Here is a 25,466-nt window from a genome sequence, read left to right on the forward strand (position 1 = left end):
AAAGTTGAGCTGTTTTAGAAAGTTTCTTTCCTAGATCATCTCTCCCAGTGGAAAGTGGATCAGAATGATTTTCAATCTAAAGGTTTGTCCACCCAAACTAGCTTAATTGGGTATATATGGCTCTGAGTGTAGCTTACCTTTTACTTGAATGTTCTGTTGATGGCCTGTCACTAAAATTGTCAGTCTCCTGCTACTGTTTATGAAATTACAACCTTTTAGCCCCCATGCCAGTTACTGGTATAATTGTTTCTTGTCATTTTATTGCATATACATTCAGTTCAATTAAAAAGCAAGGAAATATTTTCATATCATTGGCAACTAAACAGTGTTCCGGTTATATCTGGGACCGGAAACAGTTGAAGGATTTTTTTAACCTAGTGTAAAGTGTATTGCAGCGACACTGTGCGGTGCGGTTTAAACTTCACAGGTCTCAGACATCGAGACATGTGGCCGAGACGTTCTTAGATGTATAACGAGTTAGCAGTGCAATCTATTCGGCTATATTCAGGTTATCTTCTAGCTTTGGAGTCTAACCAATACACGGAAATAAGTGAGACAGCAAAAAATAAACAACCACGCCAGTTTTCTAGCTATTGATTTAGCTTCGGGTAAGTCAACAAACACGTAGCTAGCTAACCAATTTAGCAAGTCTGCAGCCGTTGGCAAGCAAAAGTATCGTTAGCTGCTAGTTAGCCACGGTAACAGCTACCTAGCTAATATAGCGTCTGTACTGTAGGCCAGGCCAGTCTCCTTAGCCAATGAAGTTGAATAATTAACTAGCTAGCTATGAACATACTTGTTTTGTTTCTTGTTACTTAGCTAAATACAATTACGTTGTTACTAGCCTGCTACCTAACAGCTGACTAGCCTATATCAACCAAAAGTAGTTAAGTTAGCTGACTAGCGCCTGATCATGACAATCTTGTTAACGTTATCTGAATTGCAAACTAGCCAGCTAACGTTAACTTAGTTATCAAACTAGTAGAAATAACAAGTAGCTAGTTAACCAGTTAAACAGAAGTTAGTTGAAGTTTGAGGGGCACTAGTACACACTACTACTAGAATAAGTTGAAGGGTCGTGTTACATCACACATGGGCCACAAAGTTTAAATTGTTAACGTTAGCTGTTAACGTCAGCGAACGCAGGGCATTTCATAATGTTTACTAAATTAAATGTCAACTTACTTGACAGTTAGCTGCGAGGTATTTGGTTAGCTAGCTGGACATAAAATACAAGACCACAACTCGACAAATTTACTAGATAGTTGGAAACTAGCTAGTTTACGTTAGTAATTGGCTGACTAACTGGTAAATTAAATAATCCAAGATGGCATTGGATGATAGAGAACATGGCTAACGTTAGTTATTTTAGCAGCTCACATGGTAGAGTGTTGGCCTCAGTGACCTGTATAACCCATTTAATTTAAATATCTGCGACTGTGTCCAGGCCTGCCTGTATTTTAGCCAGAGCTAACACACTGGTTAAGCAAGACCTTTTGTTGGGCTCTTACCACTGTGGTAAACCCGTTTGCTCTGGCTTTCACTGGACAGTGTTTTGCTTCCTGATTCAGAGGTTAAATGCGGAAGGCACATTTCAGTTGAATGCATTCAGCTGTACAAACTTTCCCGTTGCTCCACTCACCAAGCAGACATTAACTTATCAACTGGCTATGTACACTTTGTGAAAGTGTTTATTTTTGTTTTTTCAAGTTTATTTTATTTAACCTTTATTTAACTTGGCTAGTCAGTTGGAACAAATTCTTATTTACAATGGACGGCCTAACCCGGACAACGCTGGGCCAATTGTGCGTCGCCCTATGGTACTCCCAATCATGGCCAGTTGTGATGGAATTGAACCAGGGTCTGTAGTGACGCCTCTAGCACTGAGATGCAGTGCCTTAGACCGCTGCGCCACTCGGGAGATCTCCAGAGCTCTGACGTCTCCTGCTTCATCTGCTGGTCGGGAGCCCGCTTAGCTAGCAATCCACTATTCAAGTATGCTTGTTTCTTTTATTGGACGTGGAGACCGAGAGAAATCCTTGGCCAAATCAGCCTTTCATTCAAGTAGTTACTCGCCAGACACATGCTGGCAAAGACAAGACCATTTGTTCACAGTTGCTGTGCTTATGCTGATACAGTTATACGTTTTGTCTTATGTGCGGGATAGGCATGGTATACATTGTCCAACGAAATGCTCACTTGCAGGTTCCTTCTCGACAATGCAACAAGAATACGAACATAAAGTAAATGGCAGTAGAATAGAATAAAAATTTTAGGCTAAGTATAATACAGGAAGGTACAATGTTTACCTGTGTATTGGGGATAGGGGCAAGTGTATAAATTGAGAAATATAGTAAGAGTCTGGTGTCAGCAGTTGTGATAAGGTGTGGAGAATCACAGCAGTCTGATGCTTGTAGATAGAAACTGTATCTGAGCCTGTTGGTATCAGACCTCATGCTCCGATATTGTCTACCAACGGTAAGGGAGAGAACAACGCGTGTGTGGGGTCCTTGATGCTGCGTGCCCACCTCAGGCACTGTTTCGATGAGTGAAAGCACCAGTGATGTACTGGGCCGCCTTCACCCCCATAGGATTATCGTTTATTTACATTTTAGTCATTTAGTAGACGTTCTTATCCAGAGCGGCTTACAGTTGGTACACTCATCTTAAGATAGATAGGTGGGACAACCACATCTGTTATAGTAAGTATATTTTTCCTCAGTCAAGTGATCTTGTAGTGGATGCGAGCTTCGACTGGAAGCCAGTGGAGCGTGCAGAGGAACGGGGTGACATGGGAGAACTTGGGAAGGTTTAACACCAGGCAGGCTGCGCCATTCTGGATAAGTTGCAGGGGTTTGATGGCACAAGCGTGGAGTTCGACCAACACCGACTTGCAGTAGTCCAGACGGGAGGTGACAAGTACATGGATTAGGACCTGCGCCGCTTCCTGTGTGTGACAGGGTCGTACTCTACCGATGTTGTAGAGCATGAACTTGCAGGAGTGAGTCACTGCTTTGATGTTTGCAGACAGAAATTATTCATGACTGGGCAGGAATATAGTATGTGGGTCTGGTTAGCACTATTCTTCCAAAGTTATGCCAGCAACTTGGTGTGATGTCATGGTTGTAATTTGATTGTGTTATTGGAGTTTTGGAAAATTCGGTCAATATTTTTCATGAGTATTCCCTCGAGTAGAGAGTTGGTTGTCTTGGACATGTTTCTAGATATGTCCTCCCAGTCTTATTGTGTTATTACTATTTACAGCTCGTCTTCCCAATTGGTAACCGCTATAATATTCTCCTTTTTTGTTATTTGATAATTATGTATATGTGCATTTACCTTGTGTATTCGCTATTTATCTAATTAAAGGATCTATAGAATATATTTTTGTGCTGTAAGTGAGCTCTTTTCAAGGGAAGGGTCCCAATTTATGGGTCCTATGACCCATGCTACCCAAGGGAAGTGGTAGCACAATTGGAGGCCATTTTAATTTATAATTTTGAATAGCCTTTGATTTGGGCCTGGGTATGTCTTGAAGTTCAGTATGAACAAAACAATTCATAAAGACAGTGTCATTTTGTATTTTTTATAATACAGGCAATGGAACAATAAATACAGCATAATGGGAAAATGAGAGGGGACCAGTGTATTATGGGTACTACAAGAAACAAAGAGAATGACACCCGTTAGGAAGATTTCTAAATAATTTGTTTAACGTAAATGGCGTTAATAGCCCCATTAAAAATTTTCAAAAATATTGTTAAAATTGAAGAGGGATAGAGGTGATATCATCTTTCTCCAAGAAACGCATCTAAAGAAGAACATAGAAAATTAGAACAACTGGCATAAGCACAGGTGTTTTCCTCTTCCTACTGGTCAGCAAGAAGAGGGGTAGTAGCATTAATGACCAAAAACAATATCCCTTTTCACACAAAGAACCATTGTAGACAGACTGAAGATACATACTAGTAAATGGAAGGTTTGAGGACACGGAAATAACATTAAGTGTATATAACCCAAACGAACAAGGACCCGAATTTATATCCAAAATGCTTAACCTACTTATCATGGAGCCAAAAGGGACAACAGTAATGGGAGGATACCTCAACCTTATCATGAATCCCATGTTAGATTGTCAACATAAACACAAGGCAGAGAAGGCTGCAGTGACACTAAGAAGGGCAGACTTGGTGGTGGGTCTGATAGATGTTTGTAGAACTCTACACCCTATTTTAAAGCACGTAACAAATATACTCGAGATTAGACTATTTCTTCATGTTTAAAACAGACCTAGCCAAAGTCATTAACCTCCACACTAGACCAATTGAAATATCGGATCATGCTAAGTATGAAACTAAATATATGACAAAAGAAAGGCTTGACAGTCTGGAGATGAAATAATTCACTTTTCATGACATTGAATTTAAGAATGGAATCAGGGCAACACTGTAACAATATCTGGAGATTAATGATGATGGAGAGGTCTCCCATAATGGAATGGGTGGGGGCCAAAGCAGTGCTTCGATGCCTGATAATATCGTATGCTTCTTCTTCAAAAATAGAGTACGTACCAACCTGTAACTCCCCTATTATTACTGTTCTTCATAAAGAAGGTAAAGATCCAGCAGAATGTGCATCGTATCGACCAATATTGTTGCTGAACGGCGACCAAAAATTGCTTACAAAAATTATTGCAAATAGATTCAGTAATGTAATGGGTTTTGTGTCCAGCAGACTTCTGAGAAATTAGTGTTAGGCAAATGTTTCATTTGAGTGGCGCAGCGGTCTAAGGCACTGCATCTCAGTGCAAGTGGCGTCACTACAGTCCCTGGTTCAAATCCAGGCTGTATCACATCCGGACGTGATTTGGAGTCCCATAGGGCGGCACACAATTGGCCCAGCGTCGTCCGGGGTAGGCCATCATTGTAAATAAGAATTTGTTCTTAACTGACTTGCCTAGTTAAGTAAAAACATTAATAATGTAATGGAACACGCTCTCAAGAAAAAACATAAATAGCTTATGCTAACTCTAGATGCAGAAGCAAATAATAATACTTTTGTAAAACTTTCTGCAAATGATGCACAAAACACAATGTCAGAATAATGGTCAATGGTACAATATTCTCTAGAGTTCCCGCCACTATGGATGAAATAAAACCATAGTGTTGTATCTGGATACAGACTAAATACAGGGAAATCAGAACCAATTACTGTAGGTCAACCAATATCCCAAGACATCAAAACTAAGTTTAAACTTAAATGGGATCAAAATAAACTGCAATACCTATTGATTACTATACCCCAAGACCTGACTTTGGAACACTGTGAAACCAGTTTAAACAGGACCTACCTACAAATATGGACATTAGTGCCTTTTAACAATAACAGGAAGAATTTAAACTATTAAAATGAATGTCCTCCCAAGATTTTTATTCCTGAATCTATCAAAAACTATTACTCCTAACACTTTTAAACAGTGGGATAAACTCCTGAGTAAATTCATATGGGAGGATGAACAGTCCGTGTCCAACTTAAAACAATCAAACAATGTAAATAAGCAGGGGGACTAGCATTACCAAACCTAATGAATTATTATATAGCTGACCAACTAAAATACATTTTTGTTTGGATAAACCCGGCATCAACAGCTAAATGGAATCCACCAAATGGAAAAACTGTAAGTGCAACTATATTTATGAAGACAATCAATGCACACACTAGGAAGATAGAAAATACCTGTATAAATAACACTATAAAGATCTGGACAAAGATCACCAAAATAAAAAGGCATCCAAACAGATCTTATCTACCTGCGAGAAATTGTAATGGACGGAGACTTTAAGCCAAGGATGATTGATGATACATTTAAATTATGGGCTGACCGGGTATCATCAGATGTTCAGACAAGGGGGTAGATACATTTGAGAATCTATCAAAAAAAAATACAACCTCCAGAACTGTATTTTACAATTACTTACAAGTGAGAAGTTCTTACTAAAGCAGTGGGACCTAATAAAACGCTTAGTGATAAAAGGACATTCTACTCCAAAATGCAGGAAAATTAAGTTAAAATTGAAGACAGTTTAATTTTATCACTTGATCTCAATAACATCTCCAGTCAATTCTATATTAAACCCAAAAATATTTTAGCTAGCGTAACGTTATTGTATTTTAGCTAAAAAGTATTGCATACATCTAAATAGGATTGGCTAGACTTAGCTAGGTATCTTGGCAGGTTTTTTGGATGATCTGATGAGAATCTGAAGAAGATGGGTAACTTGTCAATTATTTGATAAAATATTGAATTTGGCCTTTAATACTATAGCCCATAGAAACGCATTCATAAAAGACAGTCCAAAAAGAAATCATAAGAAATAATGTTTTGAAGTGTCTGTCCTATATCTAGGAGATATAAGAAGGCTCATGAAATGTATATATATTTTTTGCGATGCATAATTGTTACTTGTTGCACAATTGTTACTTAAATTGACAAACAGGTATGTCAATAGACTCTTAAGGATGAAATTGTCCATTGTGTAAATAATGCATTAAAGTCGATGGAAAACTTGCTTAACAAATTGGTTACACACACAGATCTCAAGTTCAATGTAATTAAGTGATGGCACTGTGACTGGGTTGTTAACAAGAATCTCTCATTCATTTTTATTTCCAGGGGTCATCTGGTCATTAGGGACAAAGCAACACTGTGCCAAAGATGACGGGTGAATCGGGAAATGGTAAGTAACTGCCAGACAGTCATCATGAAAAATATATTTCAGTGGGCTTTGGTGTGATGAATTAATTTCAAAGTCTCTACCCTCAAGTTTGTTCTTGAATGACAAGCTGTTGTGCCACCTCTCTCTGGTTGTCAGACGGACAGACCCCAGAGGGCGACCCGGAGCCGGAAGAGGCGGAGCGGTGTCCTATCTGCCTGGGCGCCCTGGGCCGCTGTGTCCTGGCCATGCCCGACAGCTGCTGCCATTTATTCTGCCTCAGCTGCCTCCTCAGATGGGCAGAGGTAAGCACCATGTACTGTCCTACCCCCTAGACACATCACCGTCTGTGGCAACAGATAGTGCTGCAACTGGCAAGTTGTCTATTGTGATAAGCCATGGTCTTACTCCCGGTGAGGCTCAGGACACTATACATGGCTAAGATGTGTGTTGGACTGATGTTTTTTTTTTCTGTGTTTAAGTTGCAGGCAGTTCCATCCTGCCCAGTGGACAGGCAGCCTTTCAATGTTGTCTACAAACGTGACGCTGTGCTGGGATGTGTGACGGTAAGCAGGGGTTTCTCCACTGGCTCTACCTTCTATGTTTCACGATTTATAAATGGCATTCACAAGCTATATTATAGCTTTAGTCATTATGCAGGAAGAATGTACGTGCTTTGACTTCAGTTGTGATGTGAATCTCAGGTTCCTGTGAAGAAGAGAGTCAGCCAATCAGAGCCAGAGAAGTGTGGCTGCACAGACCCGGAAGCCAATGGTTGTTTGTTGAAGTGAGTAGAGGTCTTGCGTTAGTGAAAGGGTTGCCCTGCTGCACAGTTAACCTGACAGACACTTGGTCGAAACGTTGTCTTTAAACTTGGAGAGCATTCAAACAGTGTGCAGCTTAATGGCAGTCACTTTGCGGTGCATTATTATATTTATTTTTTACCACTTATTTGTTTTGTCAGTTTTTTGTTGGAGGTGGGTGTTACAGGTACAATATACATGTTCATTTACACACTTAGTTTATACCACATGTACCTGTACTCTAAAGGATACAAAACTAAGAAATACATACAGAGAAATGATTGTATTGAACACACAGGATTTTGTAGTAACACAATTGGTATGTAAAGAAACAGAGGTGGGCCTACACTCACCAGCCTAACATGCCCCCCCCCCCCCTTCCCATCCTGCCTAGCAACACAGGTTGGGTGTCAGTTCCCCCATATCTCTATCTGCCCCCCTTCCCATCCTGCCTAGCAACACAGGTTGGGTGTCAGTTCCCCCATATCTCTATCTGCACTCCCTTCCCATCCTGCCTAGCAACACAGGTTGGGTGTCAGTTCCCCCATATCTCTATCTGCACTCCCTTCCCATCCTGCCTAGCAACACAGGTTGGGTGTCAGTTCCCCCATATCTCTATCTGCACTCCCTTCCCATCCTGCCTAGCAACACAGGTAGGGTGTCAGTTCCCCCATATCTCTATCTGTAGTTATTTGGCTAATTTAGTTGTGACTGATACAAACCTTAGAATGTCTTAGAAATCAAAACATGTGGACTGCATGATGCGACTAGGCTATTCTATTTGAAAAAGTTGCATAAAAAGCTACTCTTCCTTGCCTCAGGCTGCGCACCCTGTTCTCTCATCAAGTGATCGTATTTTCACCCATCAGACTATTTTCAGTTTACATTTGTCTTTACTAATATGTCACATTTGTTTTGATTTAGAGTGGCCCATTATCAAATGGGTAGGAACAGGGGGAGGGGAAAATGTACATGTCATCCTTATGCACTCGAATAGCGAATGGAGGCCGCGTTCCCACAGTTTAAATTATGCCGGGTAGGCTATTCCTGTTTTATAGCGGAGCAGCTGAGAAATAAATATAGTAGCAGCTGGGATCCTCCTCTTTTTTTAGTGGCAACCATCAAAACCCTGCTTTCACATGGGATTGGATATAGAAATGTCTGGGCTTATAAGAACACTTATTTCACTTTGCGGATTAACCACTCTTTGAAGAGTATGCATCCTCACTGCGTGACAGTTGATATACTGCACAAACTATGTATGTCACGGGCTCTCCAACCATGTTCCTGCAGCTACCCAGTGCTTAATTTGGGAAACTAAGTGAAATATGTTCATGAACATTGATAGTAACATGTTTTCACAAAGAAACATATTTAAACTGTTGACAGCCCCTATCTCTGCATGCTTGAGAAAGGAATGAAGGATAGAGAGAGGAGGAGATGGATACACACAATGGTGATCTATTCTGTCGGTAAAGTTAATGTCAGCCTATTTATTATGAATATATTAAACTTATATTTGTAAGTCGTTCTGGATAAGAGCGTCTGCTAAATGACTTAAATGTAAATGTAAACATACCCTATTACTAGGCTATTCAAAATCAAATACAAAGTCACTATAATTGTAGGCTAAATCTGGAAGCCACCTGCACAATCAATGAACCAACAGCATCGCCTAGGCCTTATACATTCACTCCCAGACTCGTGGATGATTTGGAGTGTAGCATAAGGTAACCAGTCTACACTCCAAGCTGATTACTCCCCAAAAAATGGTTGGGAGTCTAGACCAATTATGTACCAAAGACATCTTAAATCTGTGTTTTTATAAAATAAAAGTTTTTCTGCCATGCGTAATGTATTGTATAACAGCACAGTAATTAGTTTAATTCAGGGTATTTTTTTCGGGCTTGGGCTCAAAGGCATATGCCTATGCATAGGCTCTAATATTCATATGGGTGTTCTACATGCAACGTCTTAAATGCTTTGAATTAATCATCACCTTAGAAAGCGCTCTCCATTTAGTTGTTTGACATTGAAACAACGACCATGTTCAACTTGAAGAACTTCTTTCTTCAAATTGATCATCATTGAGGTCCAAAAAATGTAGCCTAATGGTGAGGTTTAAAAGCATGATGATGTTTGATGGGATTTTCGATATTTGCAGTGATGTCAGTGGTTAGAGGGACAATACAGCCCATTAGCGACCTAATGGTCGTTAGCGATTTGGGTACTACCAAAGAGGAGATTACCGTGACCACGCGGTCATTACAACCCTAGTTGGGAGTTGGGTCCAATTTCATCATAACTTTTCATTGGTGTTAAATACCAACTTAAAATGTATTAAGTTAATGGTTAGGACACCAAGGTCATATTTTCCAATATTCTATTCCAGTTAAATGGTTGTTCAGATTCACTTAGGTCTTTGGACCATACTTTTTTAATGGCGAGTACATAATGAGCTTTCCAAAAGTTGTTTATATATTATAGAGATTCAATATTTTTGGGAACCCAGATAATTCATTTATAAATCCTGTCATTGGCATAGATGACCTAAATTGTAAATATAAGAGAGTCGCTTGGTAATGTGTATGTCTTCAAATCTTGAAATGTTCTCAAACCATTGCTGTCCATGATATCGGCAAGGGTAGTGATTACATATTTGGACCATTAGGGGGATGCAAAGGCATTGTGAAACAATTGAGTATAATAGGACCAAAGCATAGTTTACATTAAGGGATTTATCAGTGAAGACTACCTCTTCCAGGGCAATGGGATACAACATATTTCTCTCTCTACTCAGCCAGGGGGTGGAAGAATCATGTCTAAACCAATTTAGGATGGGGTGAAATGCTAGTGCCTGGAAATACATTTTAAAGTTTGGTACAGTTAATCCTCCTACGTATTTCTCTAAGTTAATTTTAACCGGGATCGCTTACCTTGCCATATTAATTTTGAAACCACACCATGAATTTTATCCCAATAGCCAGAAGGGCGAGACATGGGAAGTATTGAACTACAGAAATTCAGCCGTGGCAATATTCATTTTGACAATATATATTCTGCTGGTTAATCTGAGGTTGGATTGAACGTTCTGTTAATTTCTGGCAATGGTCTTCTCTATTCCCAAATGTTTGAGATTTCATAAGTAGAGATGGAGTCCTCCATCGTAGAGAACGGCCGAGCCGATATTGGCCTTTCCTAGTCTTTCAGCTCTACATAGCAAACCTGCTGTTACATTGATCTGTACAGATATTTATAGAAGAATCTTGGCATAGTTTGGGTTCTGATAGTAATTCCCCTGTTTCAGATTCAATAGTTGCAATATCAGCTAATTGATCATTACGGCTTAGCTTGTTGGCCAGTAAATGACTGGGACGATTACCATGGACGTCATGGTTGAGTCTAACTCAATGGATGGCAAATTCTGCTTCGTCTTGTTAATAAATGAAGTTGCGTCTTGACTTTGGAAATAGTAATAGCTACCTCGTCTGGAAAAAAAGGGTTTGTTGAAAACGCTCTAATGCAGTTAAAATTTCCCATTGTGATTTATTCAGATGCAACTGCATTTGCATACATTTTTATAAAACCTTTGATGGCATTCCATAGAATTCTGACATTTGTAGTAAGGGTGATGATCAGACTTTGGAAAGTTCAGACCCCTTGACTCTCTCCACATTTTGTTACGTTACAGCCTTATTCTAAAATTGATTAACTTTTTTCCTTAGTCTACACACAATACCCCATAATGACAAAGCAAAAACAGGTTGACATTTTTACTAATTTATTAAAAATAAAAACTGATGACATTTACATAAGTATTCAGACCTTTGTTTAAGCCCATTTGGCAGCAATTACAGCATCGCGTCTTCTTGGGTATGACAATAAAAGCTTGGCACACCTGTATTTGGGGAGTTTGTCCCATTCTTCTCTGCAGATCCTCAAGCTCTGTCCGGTTGGATGGGGAGCGTTGCTACAGTTATTTTCAGGTCTCTCCAGAGATGTTCAATCGAGTTCAAGTTCGGGCTCTGGCTGGGCCACTCAAGGACATTCAGAGACTTGTCCCGAAGCCACTCCTGCGTCGTCTTGGCTGTGTTCTTAGGGTCGTTGTCCTGTTGGAAGGTGAACCTTCACCCCAGTCTGAGGTCCTGAGCACTCTGGAGCAGGTTGTCATCAAGGATCTCTCAGTACTTTGCTCTGTTCAGCTTTCCCTCGATCCTGACTAGTCTCCCAGTCCCTGCCGCTGAAAAACATCCCCACAGCATGATGCTGACACCAGACGTGACGCTTGGCATTCAGGCCAAAGAGTTCTAGCTTGGTTTCATCAGACCAGAGAATCTTGTTTCTCATGGTCAGAGTCTTTAGAAGCCTTTTGGCAAGCTCCAAGCGGGCTGTCATGTACCTTTTACCGAGGAGTGGCTTCTGTTTGACCACTACCATAAAGGCCTGATTGGTGGAGTGCTGCAGAGATGGTTGTCCTTTTGGAAGGTTCTCCCATCTCCACAGATGAACTATAAGCTCTGTCAGAGTGACTATCGGGTTCTTGGTCACCTCCCTGACCAAGGCCCTTCTCTCCCAATTACTCAGTTTGGCTGGGCGGCCAGCTCTAGGAAGAGTCTTGGTGGTTCCTAACTTCCATTTAAGAATGATGGAGCCCATTTAGTTTTTGGGGACCTTCAATGCTGCAGAAATGTTTTGGTATCCTTCCTCAGATCTGTGCCTCGACACAATCCTGTCTCGTTGCTCTACGGACAATTCCTTCGACCTCATGGCTTGGTTTTTGCTCTGAGATGGACTGTCAACTCTGGGACCTTATCTAGACAGGTGTGTGCCTTTCCAAATCATGTCCAATCAATTGAATTTACCACAGGTGGACTCCAATCAAGTTGTAGAAACATCAAGGATGATCAATGGAAACAGGATGCACCTGAGCTCAATTTCAAGTCATAGCAAATGGGCTGCTAACATTTTTTTATTTTTTATTATTAAACTGTTTTCGCTTTGTCATTATGGGGTATTGTGTGTAGATTAATAAAGGAAAAAATACATTTAATACATTTTTGAAGGCTGTAACGTAACAAAATGTGGAAAAAGTCAAGTGGTCTGAATATTTTCCGAAGCCACAGTATGTCGAATTTCTATTTTGTTCATTTTAGAAAATAAAGGTGTAGATAAGAGAAAATGGAGTACTCTGGATAGAAAGTCTACTCTTTTGCTTTAGGAGTATGTGCTCACTGGGCATCAATGAGGTTGTAATCAGAGAGTGTATGTTGGAGGGCCTAGGTTACATGTGGATTGTAGTTGGTCTTTATTAGATTTGTCCCACATGTTCAAAATGGCATTCATGTCTGTCCCAATAACTAGTTGGATTTCAATTAATTCTAACAATAGGCTGTTCAGAGGATCAAACGAATTTGCAGCATACACATCAATAAAGCCAATTTTCTTTCCATTATGGATACGTTTAAGGAAAGTGATTTTGCCTTCTTGGTCTTCACCTTAACCAAGATGGTGATTATTTATTGGAGCATTGCTATATCAATATGGTTTATTGCTAGGATATCAAGACAGCTAGAACATTTGATTAGTTGAGTAGGTATCCACTTTAGAAGTGAGCAATGACGAGATTAATTTACCGGTTTTAATTGCAAGTCGAGGGCAGAGGTAATTTCCCCACAAACAATCTCTTGCATAGTAGCAGCCAACTCTTTCTGTTCCCACCTGCTAGTTGTTTCTCCACCTTAACAATTATTTAAAAATATACTCCGTGGCCAGTTTATTACGTACATCCATCTAGTACTGGGTCGGACCCCCCTTTGCCTCCAGAGCAGCCTGAATTCTTTGGGGCATGGAAACATTGCTCAATTGGTATCAAGGGACCTTATGTGTGCCAGGAAAATAGTCCCCACGAATTGTGGGTTCCGAGATGCCGTTCTTCACACCACTGTTGTACTGTGCCGTTATTCACCTGTTTGTGGCCTGCATGTTTGCACGATTCTTACCATTCTCCTTCGACCTCTCATCAACAAGCTGTTTTTGCCCACAGGACCTGCCACTGACTGGATGTTTTTTGTTTGTCACACCATTCTCTGTAAACCCTAGACCAGATCAAATATCTGTTTGGGATTCTTGCAGTTAATTTGCAGTTTACAAATTTGTCATTTTTTTCCGGTCCCCTGACCAGCCGCTCAAGAAAGAAAATCAGCCCACGGTTGAATCTAGTTGATGATCCCTGCCATAGACACTGTCGTGCATGAAAAGCCCAGAAGGCAATCCGTTTCTGAGATACTGGAACCGGCGCTCCTGGCACCGACGATCATACCATGCTCAAAGTTGCTTTGGTCACTCGTTTTGCCTATTCTAATGTTCAATTGAACAGTAACTGAATTCCTCGATACCGGTCTGCCTGCTTTATATAGCAAGCCACGGCCACGTGACTCACTGTTTGTAGCAGCAAACCAATTTCGTGAACGGGATGGTGTACCTAATAAACTGGCCAAGTGTAAGTCTGTTAATGTAAAGTTATTTTGCTAAAGAAATTCACGAGAAAGCCACATGTTTCAATGCATGCCACCTTTTATGACAAATGTAAAAACCACATTTATATTTAAGGAAACAAGGAGGAAGATGGAGGAGACCGAAGACGGAGAGGATATCAGAAGCCAAAGGCCTTATTCGGAAATGTATGTGCTTATTCTCCTCACATAAATCATCTTTCCTTCCTTTGTTGGCATTTTATTCATGAGGTGTAACAAGATAAATTGTGTTCCCCAGGCAGCGATGATGACCCCTCTGTGTTGAGCAAGAAGAAGGTTAGTAATTTCAGACCCCTTTGTAGAGGCATCTATTTCATAATAAATAATATGTACGGTTCATGCAAGATTTTATGGGTTTAGAGTCCAACTGTGAAGATATGTAATGCATGCGATGCAACTAAGAAACAACATTTTGTTTTAGCATGCTAGATTCGCATTAGATTCGCATTAGATTCACACTACATACACACTACACACGCATATCGACACAACACAAACACAAATACATTCGTAAAGTATTTAGACCCCTTGACTTTTTCCACATTTTGTTACATTCCAGCCTTATTCTAAAATTGTTTAAATAAATTGTTTTCCTTAATCTACACACAATACCCCATAATGACAAAGCGAAAACAGGTTTAGACATTTTTGCAAAAACAGGTTTAGACATTTTTGCATTGCTTGGAGTCCACCTGTGGTAAATTCAATTGATTGAACATGATTTGGAAAGGCACACACCTGTCTAGATAAGGTCCCACAGGTGATAGTGCATTTCGGAGAGAAAAAAAACAAGCCATGAGGTCGAAGGAATTGTCCGTAGAGCTCTGAGACAGGATTGTGTCGAGGCACAGATCTGAGGAAGGGTACCAACACATTTCTGCAGCATTGAAGGTTCCCAAGAACACAGTGGCCTCCATCATTCTTAAATAGAAGACGTTTGGAACCATGAAGACTCTTCCTAGAGCTGGCCAAACTGAGCAATCGGGGGAGAAGGGCCTTGGTCAGGGAGGTGACCAAGAACCCGATGGTCACTCTGGCAGAGCTTTATTTGGTATTTTATTAGGATCCTCATTAGCTGTTGCAAAAGCAGCAGCTACTCTTCCTGGGGTCCACACAAAACATGAAACAATACAGAACATCATTAGACAAGAACAGCTCAAGGACAGAACTACATACATTTTTAAAAAGGCACACGTAGCCTACAAATCAATGGATAAACACAAACTATCTAGGTCAAATAGGGGAGAGGCGTTGTGCCACGAGGTGTTGCTTTATCTGTTTTTTTCTAACCAGGTTTGCTGTTTATTTGAGCAATATGAGATGTAAGGAAGTTCCATGCAATAAGGGCTCTATATAATACTGTACGTTTTCTTGAATTTGTTCTGGATTTGGGGACTATGAAAAGACCCCTGGTGCCATGTCTGGTGGGATAAGTGTGTGTGTGTCAGAGCTGTGTGTAAGTTGACTATGCAATCAATGTGGGATTTTCAGCACATTAATGTTTCTTATAAAAAGAAGTGATGCAGTCAGTCTCTCCTCAACTCTTAGCCAAGAGAGACTGGCATGCATAGTATTTATATCAGTCCTCTGATTACAATTAAGAGCAAAACGTGCCGCTCTGTTCTGGGCCAGCTGTAGCTTAACTGGGTCTTTCCTTGCAGCACCAGTTAACACGACTGGACAATAATCAAGATTAGACGAAACAAGAGCTTGCAGAACTTGCTTTTTGGAGTGTGGTGTCAAAAAAGCAGAGCTTCTATTTATTACGGCTAGACCTCTCCCCATCTTTGCAACCTTTGAATCTATATGTTTTGACGATGACAGTTTACAATCTAAGGTAACGCCAAGTAATTTAGTCTCCAACTTGTTCAACCACCACACCATTCATTACCAGATTCAGCTGAGGTCTAGCACTTAAGGAATGATTTGTACCAAATACAATGCTCTTAGTTTTAGAGATGTTCAGGACCAGTTTATTACTGGCCATCCATTCCAAAACAGACTGCAACTCTTTGTTAAGGGTTTCAGTGACTTCATTAGCTGTGGTTGTGGATGCGTATATGGTTGAATCATCAGCATACATGGACACACATGCTTTGTTTAATGCCAGTGGCTGGTCATTTGTAAAAATAGAAAAGAGTAGAGGGTTTAGAGAGCTGCCCTGCGGTACACCACACTTTACATGTTTGACATTAGAGACGCTTCCATTAAAGAAAACCCTTTGAGTTCTATTAGATAGATAGCTCTGAATCCACGAGTTCCTCTGTGGAGATGGGAGACCCTTCCAGAAGGACAACCATCTCTGCAGCACTCCACCAATCAGGCCTTTATGGTAGAGTGGCCAGGCGGAAGCCACTCCTCAGTAATAGGCACGTGACAGCTCGCTTGGAGTTTGCCAAAAGGCTCCTAAAGGACTGACCATGAGAAACAAGATTCTCTTGTCTGATGAAATCAAGATTGAACTCTTTGGCCTGAATGCCAAGTGTCACATCTGGAGGAAACCTGGCACCATCCCTGCGGTGAAGCATGAGGGTGGCAGTATCATGCTGTGGGGATGTATTTCAGCGGCAGGGACTGGGAGACTAGTCAGGATCGAGGGAAAGATGAACGGTACAAAGTACAGAGAGATCCTTGATGAAAACCTGCTCAGGACCTCAGACTGGGGCAAAGGTTCACCTTCCAACAGGACAACGACCTTAAGCACACAGCCATGATAACGCAGAAGTGGCTTCGGGACAAGTCTCTCAAAGTCCTTGAGTGGCCCAGGCAGTGCCCGGACTTCAACCACATAGAACTTCTCTGGAGAGACCTGAAAATATCTTTGCAGCGACGCTCCCCATCCAACCTGACAGAGCTTGAGAGGATCTGCAGAGAAGAATACAGGTGTGCCAAGCTTGTAGCCTCATACCCAAGAAGACTCAAGGCTGTAATCGCTGCCAAAGGTGCTTCAAAAAAGTACTGAGTAGAGGGTCTGAATACTTATGTAAATATTATATTTCAGTTTTATTTTTAATACATTTGCAGAAATGTCTAAACCTGTTTTTGCTTCGTCATTATGGGGTATTTGTGTGTGGTGTGTGTGTGTGTGTGTGTAGATTGAGAGAGAAAAAAACGATTTAATCCATTTTAGAATAAGGCTGTAACAAAATGTGGAGAAAGTCAAGGGGTCTGAATACTTTTCAAATGCACTGTACATACACATGCCTACTCACACACTTAATTTGCTGCTGCTACTATGTTCTTTATTATACTCGTATTGTTATCTATCCTGATGCCTAGTCACTACCCTGCCTTCATGTACATGTCTACCTCAAATACCTCGTACATCTGCACATTTATCTGGTACTCCCTGTATATATCTCCTTTGTGTATTTTGTATTACTTTGTTTTAAACTCTGCATTGTTAGGAAGGCCTAGTAAGCAAGCATTTCACTGTCAAATCTACACCAGTTGTATTCGCCGTATTTGACATAACATTTGATTTTAGATTGTTGGTTAGAAATATGTTCAGCAGATCTAGCCTTTCCCATGTTTGAATTTGCTCAGCCAAGAGTTTTCGATAATACTCTGGCATAGAATAAGTAGTATCAACGTGGCCCCATGTCCTCATAGGCCCATTTGTTCCCACTGGGCGCTTGTCTGGTATTTGCAACAGCCAAGCCTCCTTTTGAACAGGTTTCTCTCTTTTCCAGGTGAGAGGACATCTGTGCTCTTGGTCTGCGGCCCAGACAGGCACAGCAATGGGGACTATGACACAGTGCATGTGAGTAGGCCACTTCGTTAACATTTTGTTTTGCAGCTCACCGAGCAGAGACACAGTAACTACTTCTTATGGTACTTCACAATTTGTTGGAAACCCTGTTCTAATCATCATTGTCCTAACAAAGTTGAAATAGATGAACTTTTTCTGTCTCAAGTTTGTGTTTTTGACTTTAAGACAACCAATGAAAGATGTCCTTTTTCTGTGTGTGTATATTGTGTCCTTTGTCTACTCTGCAGTGCAGAACCCCTTTGGGTGCCCGAGGAGGAGCCGTCTGAGGATGACTGTAAACAGTGTAGCCGCAAAACACAGGACTGCCCATTTCTGCCTGTTGCTGTACCCGTTCCTGCCAGTGGCAACTCGAGGTGAGTTGGTCCGCACACAATTAATGTATGTAGATGGAGTGTGTGTATATATTGTAGGTAGAGGTTGTAGGGTGAGTTAAAGACCCTGTGCAAGGTGATAGTTTTTCAATAGAAAGGGATTTTGAGTGCATTTTTGACAGTATGAGTGAAATTGGTCAGCATAATATGTAGAGCTCTGATCTGATATTTCCCTCCCAGGCAGTTGTTCCATCCCTCTGAGTGGAGTAGCAGCCCCTTTCCTCTGAGACCCCTCTCACCGTTCTCTACTACTGCTTCACCTCTCGGCTCGGGACATTTTGGTGAGTCCTGCTTTGAAATGCTTATCAACCATTTAGTGAGTCTGTTCAAAGGAACCCCCTCAGGTTTTTTCCCCCCTCCCAAAACCCGGAATAAATGTTAACTTGAATCACTGAGTTTGAATGAGGTCACGCAAGGTGACTGTAAGCTGCTTGGCTACATGAAGCTACATTGTGGCAGTAAGCTACTTTTTCTGAATAATTTCATCAAGTGTGTGGGTTGTGCAGTACCCTGGCATCAGGAGTTCAGTTTTGTGAAGGCACCAAATCCAAACCTTTAATCCATAGGTTATGCCTAATTTTATGCTACATTGGACCATTGTTAGATTTCTCACAATACTTCTAATATTCATGATTATGTCTCATAATAAGTCTTTCAGGGAAGAGTTTGCGCAGTCACCTGCCCCAAAGGAGAGGAGAAGAAGGGCACACGTGGATCTGGCTCCAAAGGCCCCTCCAAACAGACAGAGGCCCTGACGACTAGGCGCTCTGGCCGCCACAGCAGGGCTGAGGAACAAGCTCCTACACAAGACCCTGCATCTTCGCAGTCCCACTCTTCAGATTCCGACACTTCCACAAACCCACCCACAAAAGCGGGCAAAAGCACCGCAGCCGCTGGTAAGAGGAAGGGCAAATGGGCAGCTCAGCGAAAGCCCAGCGCCAGGAGGAAAGCCCAAGCGAGAAAAAAGGCCTCCAAAGTCATTCTCAGTAGTCCATCAGGAAGTGAGGAAGAGGAAGCCAAAGAGGAGGAGGAGGAGGAATTAGAGCAGCAGAGGACAGAGGTAGAGGAAAGGGAGCAGCTCTCAGACACTGCAGTGAGCCCACAGGCTGTGCAGCGCAGCTCCAGCCCTACCGAGGAGGAAGGCCGTCCCGAACCTTCTGCGTGTGATGCCCTGAAGGACACTGAGGACCAGCCATGCGAAGATGAAGATGATCTTTCTGAGGAAGAGGAACGTGGAAAGGAAGAAGAGGAGGATGGTGAGGAAGAGGACCAGAAGTCACCATCGTCAGATGTAGAGCTGAATACCCCTGGGCTCTCCCCCGACAGGGACCAAGGTGCAGGGGAGAAACACCCGGACCAAATAGAAGACCCAGAGAAAAGCAACTCACCCACCTCTTCCAACTCACCAGAGAGACCATTGGAGAGCCCCCAGTCTGGGCAGTCAGGACAACTTGGGGAGGAAGATGCTGATGCCGTGGAAGCCACTAACGATCCAACAGAAGTGACATTAGATGATGAAGCCTCAGTGAAGGAGGAGAAAGCAGAGGTCTCTCCCTGCCCCACTGCAGAGCCTGAATCTTGTACTGGCTCGACTCGTTGTGACTCTCCAGACGGGAATGTGTCCCAGAGAGTTCAAGGCGCCTCAGAAGCAAAAGTGTCCGAGGAGGACAGGCCGCATGATCCAAAGGATGTCACAAATGAAAAATCAGCAACCGGCAGCAAAGAGGACGGTCTGTCTGAGGATGACACAGAAGCAATACCAATGGACTGTGATTCACCCAGCAGTGAGCGCAGCACCAACCTGGCCTCTGATCCACCAAAAGAGACTGAAAGTACAGCTCACGAGTCCACAAGCCAGGCCACGGAAGACAAGAGGAATGGTAGCAGGCAGGAGCGGGAGATCTCGGCCAGAGAGGAAAAGGTAGAGGAAATGAAGAATGGCAGGCAGCGCAAGTCGCGCTTCCACTCTGCTGCCACCACTTGGTCTCCCAAGAGAGAGTCGAAGCAGGACTCGTCGAGGAGGTCGCGCTCCAGATCTCAGGAGCGCAACAAGGAGCGCCAGGCCTCGGGCAGCCGCAGCAGGGAACGGGACGCTGAGAGGGACGCCCCCAGGACGGACCGTAGCCGTGAGAGGAAAAACAGGAAGCGCTCTAAGAGTCGTTCCAGATCTAGTTCCAGGTCCAGAAACAGGTCCTACCGAAGAGGGGCGTCCCCGGAGCGCCCGGACTCAGGGGGACAGTCACCACGGAAGAGGGATCGCTGGACTGGAGATGGATGGAGGGCTGGGCCGGGTAGCGACCCCTCTCGAAGGAATTTCCCAGAGAGGCCGGCCAGAGACGCGGGCCGCTCTGAAAACGGCGGCTTTGCAGATGTTTCCCCCAGCAGGGAAAATCCTGACTGGGTTATGGAGAAGGCGCGTGCTGACACAGAGGCCAGGGTGACAAGTGGCCCTCGCTGGGAAGATAAAGGCTGGGGCGGAGATCGTGGACGAGGCACCGGACGAGGCCGGGGCGCCTACGGAACCTCCAACCAACAGGGGGAGCAAGCAGAAAACCGCTGGCAGCCCAGAAACACATTCTCAGGGACCTCAAACAATTCAGGGAGCGACGCGTACAGCCGATTCAACGAGAACCGTGGGGGCCGCAGGAAGGAGCCTGAGATGGGCGAATCGATGATGGACCGCTCCGGCTGGTCATCAGCTTCCAGCTGGGCTGTGCGGAGGACACTCCCGGCAGACGTGCAGAACTATTACTCCAGGAGAGATCGAGGGGGAGGTGCAGGCTCTGGCAGCTGGAGCAGGCAGGAGGAGACGTCAACAGCAGGTCAGAACCCTTAGATTGTGTGCCATGGAGTGTATGCACTCATTACTGTTACTAGTTTCACTGTGCATATCGAAATGGTATTGCTGATGCCTGTTGCGCAGTTGATGTGGATCCCACTTCTGCCACCAATGTAAAACTTAATAAAAGCCCAGAATGTACATTAGGTAATCTAATATTATTCTTGATATTTGTTTTTGTCTATTCAGACCCAGCTCAGAGTGAGAACAATGCCCAGCCCAATGCGGGTGGAGAAGCTCCACCTGCCCTGAACGTCATGCCTCCCCAAATGAACGTCCTGCATTACCCAATGGGCCCGCGAGGCCCACCTGTCAGCCTGCAACCACCCCCCTTCGGGATGCCTCCTCAGGTCCCCATGGACCTCCACTCCTCAGTGCCTGTTCTGCAGGTCCCTGTGACAGCTGCCCAGGGCCTCCCGCCACCACCTCCACCACCACCTCCCATGCAGCAGGGCAGCATGACAGCCATACAGGCAGATAGCCGCACAACACAGGTAAGGACAGGAGTATTTTGCATCCTTTGTCAAAATATAATCTTCTGGACCCAAGCAATCTGTTTGAGTATTTTCACTTCTCTCATACTTTGTCCCCATGAATTGTCCCCCTGAATACCTCCATGCCTCTTTCCCAGATGATGAGCAGCATGGCAGGCCATGGCAAAGCCCCCTTCATGCCCACCATGACCAAAGTAGGTGGCGCCACCACAGCCCAGGCCCACAGCATGGCCATGCCATCCTCCACCACCCAGCACAGCAGGGCGGCCCCCCCAGACAGCTCCAAGAAAGAAAAGGTAATGTCACCCCCACTAATAACAACCACAACACCAGGCATTGTTCTCAATATTCTCAAGTGGCTTCCTATACTTTCTGTTTTGTATATACTGTGGGGATCTACTTTGCTAGTGAATGATTTGTGTTTGCATTCTGACCCAGATAATTAATTATCCTTTTATTAGATTAGAACTAGATTTCTTAACTTGTTTGGGATAGGGGGCAGCATTTTCACTTTTGGATGAATAGCATGCCCAGAGTGAACTGCCTCCTACTCAGTCCCAGATGCTAATATATGCATATTATTATTCGTATTGGATAGAAAACACTGACATTTCTAAAACTGTTTGAATGATGTCTGTGATTATAACAGAACTCATATGGCAGGCAAAAACCTGAGAAAAAATCCAAACAGGAAGTGGGAAATCTGAGGTTTGTAGTTTTTGAACTCACCTCTATCGAATACACCGTGGGATATGGGTTATTTTTCACTTCCTAAGGCTTCCACCAAATGTCAACCGTCTTTAGAACGTGGTTTCAGGCTGCTCATGTGAAGGGGGGCCGGATGGGAGCTGTTTTACTAAGGAGTCTGCCTACAACTCGTTCTCAGTCACGCGCTTTCACTTGAGAGGTTGCTCTCGTTCCAGTGCAATTCTACAGACAATGGAATTCTCCGGTTGGAACAGTATTGAACTTTTATGATAAAAACATCCTAAAGATTGATTCTTTACTTAGTTTGACAAGTTTCTTCGACCTGTAATATAACTTTTTGAACGTTTCGTCCGAATGGACCAGATCACGCTTTTGGATTGTTTACCAAACGCCCTAACAAAAGAAGCTATTGGACATAAATGGACATACATGATGGACATTATCGAACAAAAAAAGCATTTATTGTGGAACTGCGATTCCTGGGAGTGCATTCTGATGAAGATCATCAAAGGTAAGTGAATATTTATATATGAATAATGTTGACTACCCAACATGGCGTATATTTCTTTGGCCGGTTTGGGCTCTGAGCGCCGTTCTCAGATTATGCTTTTTCCATAAAGTTTTTAAAAAATCTGACACAGCGGTTGCATTAAGGAGAAGTGTATCTAAAGTTCATGTATAATAGCTGTATTTTCATCAACATTTATTATGAGTATTTCTGTGAATTCATGTGGCTCTGCAATATCACTGCATGTTTTGGAACTACTGAATCTAACACGCCAATGTAAAATAAGATTTTTGGATATAAATATAAACTTTACCGAACAAAACATACATGTATTGTGTAACATGAAGTCCTATGAGTGTTATCTGATGAAGATCATCAAAGGTTAGTGATTAATTTTATCTCTGTGCTTTTTGTGACTCCTCTCTTTGGTCGGAAAAATGGCTGGGTTTATCTGTGACTTGGTGGTGACCTAACATAATCGTTTGTGGAGCTTTCGCTGTAAAGCATTTTTCTGCTAGCGGAACCCCAGTCCTAGACAGGTTTTAACTTGATATCTGCTTTAGAAACAACAGATCCATGAGAGAGCCGTCAATGAAGTGAAAGCAGCCATGAAACCCTACTACCAAAACAAGGACATCACCAAGGACGAGTACAAAGAGATTGTACGCAAAGCAGTTGAAAAAGTGAGTGGTTAAAAACCTCCAGTAACATTTTGACATTGGTATTTGAACTTAGCTTTTAGGAGTATTAAAACGACTTAGCTTTTAGGAGTACACGTAGCTTTTAGGAAATCAAAACGGTCTGTTTATATTTTTTGATTTCCTGAGGGCATTTTATATTTCAGGTCTGCCACAGCAAGAGTGGAGAGGTGAACTCTGGGAAAGTGGCACACTTGGTGAAGGCCTACGTGGACAAATACAAACACGCTCGCAAGAAATGAACCCTGACATCTGCTGAGGGGGAAACGGTCTCAGCCCATCTGCTTAAGTGCAATTTCTACCAGGTGTAACAGCCTCCCGACTGACAGACTGGAGCCCGACTTTTGATAACTCTTACTTTACCTTGAAGATTTTTCTATAGATTTCATATTTTGTTTAGAAATAATCCAATCGGAAACTGTAGTGTGAGAAGACCGTTATTTCAAGTAGATCTTGTGGCTTGGGAACTACTATGAGATAGATGCCCAGAGTAGCTGGAGCAGTAAGGTTAGCACCTGTTCTCTGGTGAGATGGACATGGAGCTATGGGTAGTACAGGAGAGCACCCTCTCGTGGAGCCAGCTGGTATAATGAATTTCTCCCTCTCTCCACCGGGGACCTCCTAATGACTTCTTAGTTAAAAAATATTGTCATTGTTTCTCATTTTGTTTTTGTTTTATAAATATTATATTATGATAATTCTGGAGAAAGCCTAGGTAAATGTGCATTGCCTTTATGACTCTCTAAAGACCAATTAGTGTAAAACATATCAGAATTGGTCTGCTTGTGTAAACTGGGCCTTAGTCATCACAGCTCAAAGCTTGTGGACTGGATATGTCTTTTTGAGTGTAATTGTATCAGGGACTTCATTGGTTGAGAGTTGTAGATCAGTTGTCCAATCAGCAGTGAATTTGTAGTGTAAGGTATGGGTCTGGCAGATCAGGTGAAACAGCCATGTCCCTTACTTGTTAAATGTGCTGCGTACACATTGTGCGAAATAACTAGAGAGCAATGAAATAAATGAGCTGCTTCATGTCTGGCTATGTGTGTGTGTGTGTGGTCAATCATGGAAAAGTTATTGACCCCATCCATCAATTTTAACATCAACATTTCTATTTTTTAAAGGTCCAATGCAGCTGTTTTTCTCTATCAAATCATTTCTGGGTAACAATTAAGTACCTTACTGTGGTTGTTTTCAATAAAAAATTGTAAGAAAATGTACGTAAATAGCTTCTTGGCAAAGAGCAATTTCTCAATCAAGAATTTAACTAGGACTGTCTGTAAGAGGTTTGTGTGGGGAGGGGAAAACTGAAAGGTAGCTGTTATTGGCAGGCAGGTCAAAACGCTATCCCACCAAAACAGACTGAAATTTCAGGTGCTTTTCACACTGCTCTTAACACAAAGGGCATCATTTTTCACAATTTCACCTGACAGACATCTTTTGTTATGGTCATGAAGACCCACTTGCCAATGATTCACAAAAGCAGTCGAATGCGCTGCTTGTTAACCTGAAAATGTGCTTCACTAGTTTCACCAGCAGGGCAAGCTTGTCATTAACCATCATCGTTTAAAAAAAAAAAAATCAACCCACCATTTCATAGAAAAGATTTGAACAGTTAACATGACAATCAACAGAACATTGGCAATCAGGGCCTTTTCCAGTTATAAGCGACATAAGCGGTTGCTTAGGTCGGGGTCTCAATCTAGTAAAAATTGTAGATTACGCCAGGTGCAATTTCGAAATTTGGTTGTGCATCAGCCGTTTTTCTCTTATGACAGTCACACCAAGTTTCCATCCAACATTTTTATGCGAGTAAAGTACATGTCGGATAAAATGTCATGACAGGCCTGATGGAAACAAACATTTTCGGTAAACTTTCCAAATGTCGGCAAAAAATACACTGGACAAGGTGGGATCTTTTTGTGTTGGTAAAATTAATTATGTGGAAACGCTTTTATGCTCAAATATTGATATGCTTAATAACCATATCGAAGTAAACTTGGAGTCACGCGATGACATGTATGGTC

General features: G+C 42.4%; 1 protein-coding gene across 2 annotated transcripts; it reads left to right on the plus strand.

The window, feature by feature from the left end:
• Positions 1-399: 399 nt before the first annotated feature.
• On the plus strand, positions 400-24,479 carry LOC120049988 (protein SCAF11-like). Of its 2 annotated transcripts, none has more exons than XM_038996549.1 (15): positions 400-608; positions 6,674-6,737; positions 6,873-7,018; positions 7,196-7,279; positions 7,418-7,500; positions 14,126-14,196; positions 14,288-14,325; positions 17,742-17,812; positions 18,049-18,174; positions 18,373-18,473; positions 18,843-21,014; positions 21,221-21,525; positions 21,663-21,821; positions 23,305-23,424; positions 23,586-24,479. In XM_038996549.1, exons 2-15 carry the CDS (start codon positions 6,716-6,718, stop codon positions 23,679-23,681), a joined length of 3,594 nt encoding a protein of 1,197 aa, XP_038852477.1. In that variant the 5' UTR covers positions 400-608; positions 6,674-6,715; the 3' UTR covers positions 23,682-24,479. The 2 variants fall into 2 exon arrangements, with proteins under 2 accessions (XP_038852477.1, XP_038852478.1); XM_038996550.1 differs by having other exon boundaries at positions 23,314-23,424.
• The last annotated feature ends 987 nt before the right edge of the window (positions 24,480-25,466 follow it).

This window comes from Salvelinus namaycush, chromosome 6 (genome assembly GCF_016432855.1).
Source record: "Salvelinus namaycush isolate Seneca chromosome 6, SaNama_1.0, whole genome shotgun sequence".
NCBI lineage: Eukaryota > Metazoa > Chordata > Actinopteri > Salmoniformes > Salmonidae > Salvelinus > Salvelinus namaycush.

Coding starts and splice junctions, on each gene's coding strand:
- LOC120049988 (XM_038996549.1), top strand. CDS start 6,716: ATGACGGGTGAATCGGGAAATG. Junction 7,501..14,125: donor GCCAATGGTTGTTTGTTGAA/GTGAGTAGAGGT, acceptor TTTATATTTAAG/GAAACAAGGAGGAAGATGGA. Junction 23,425..23,585: donor TACGCAAAGCAGTTGAAAAA/GTGAGTGGTTAA, acceptor TTTATATTTCAG/GTCTGCCACAGCAAGAGTGG.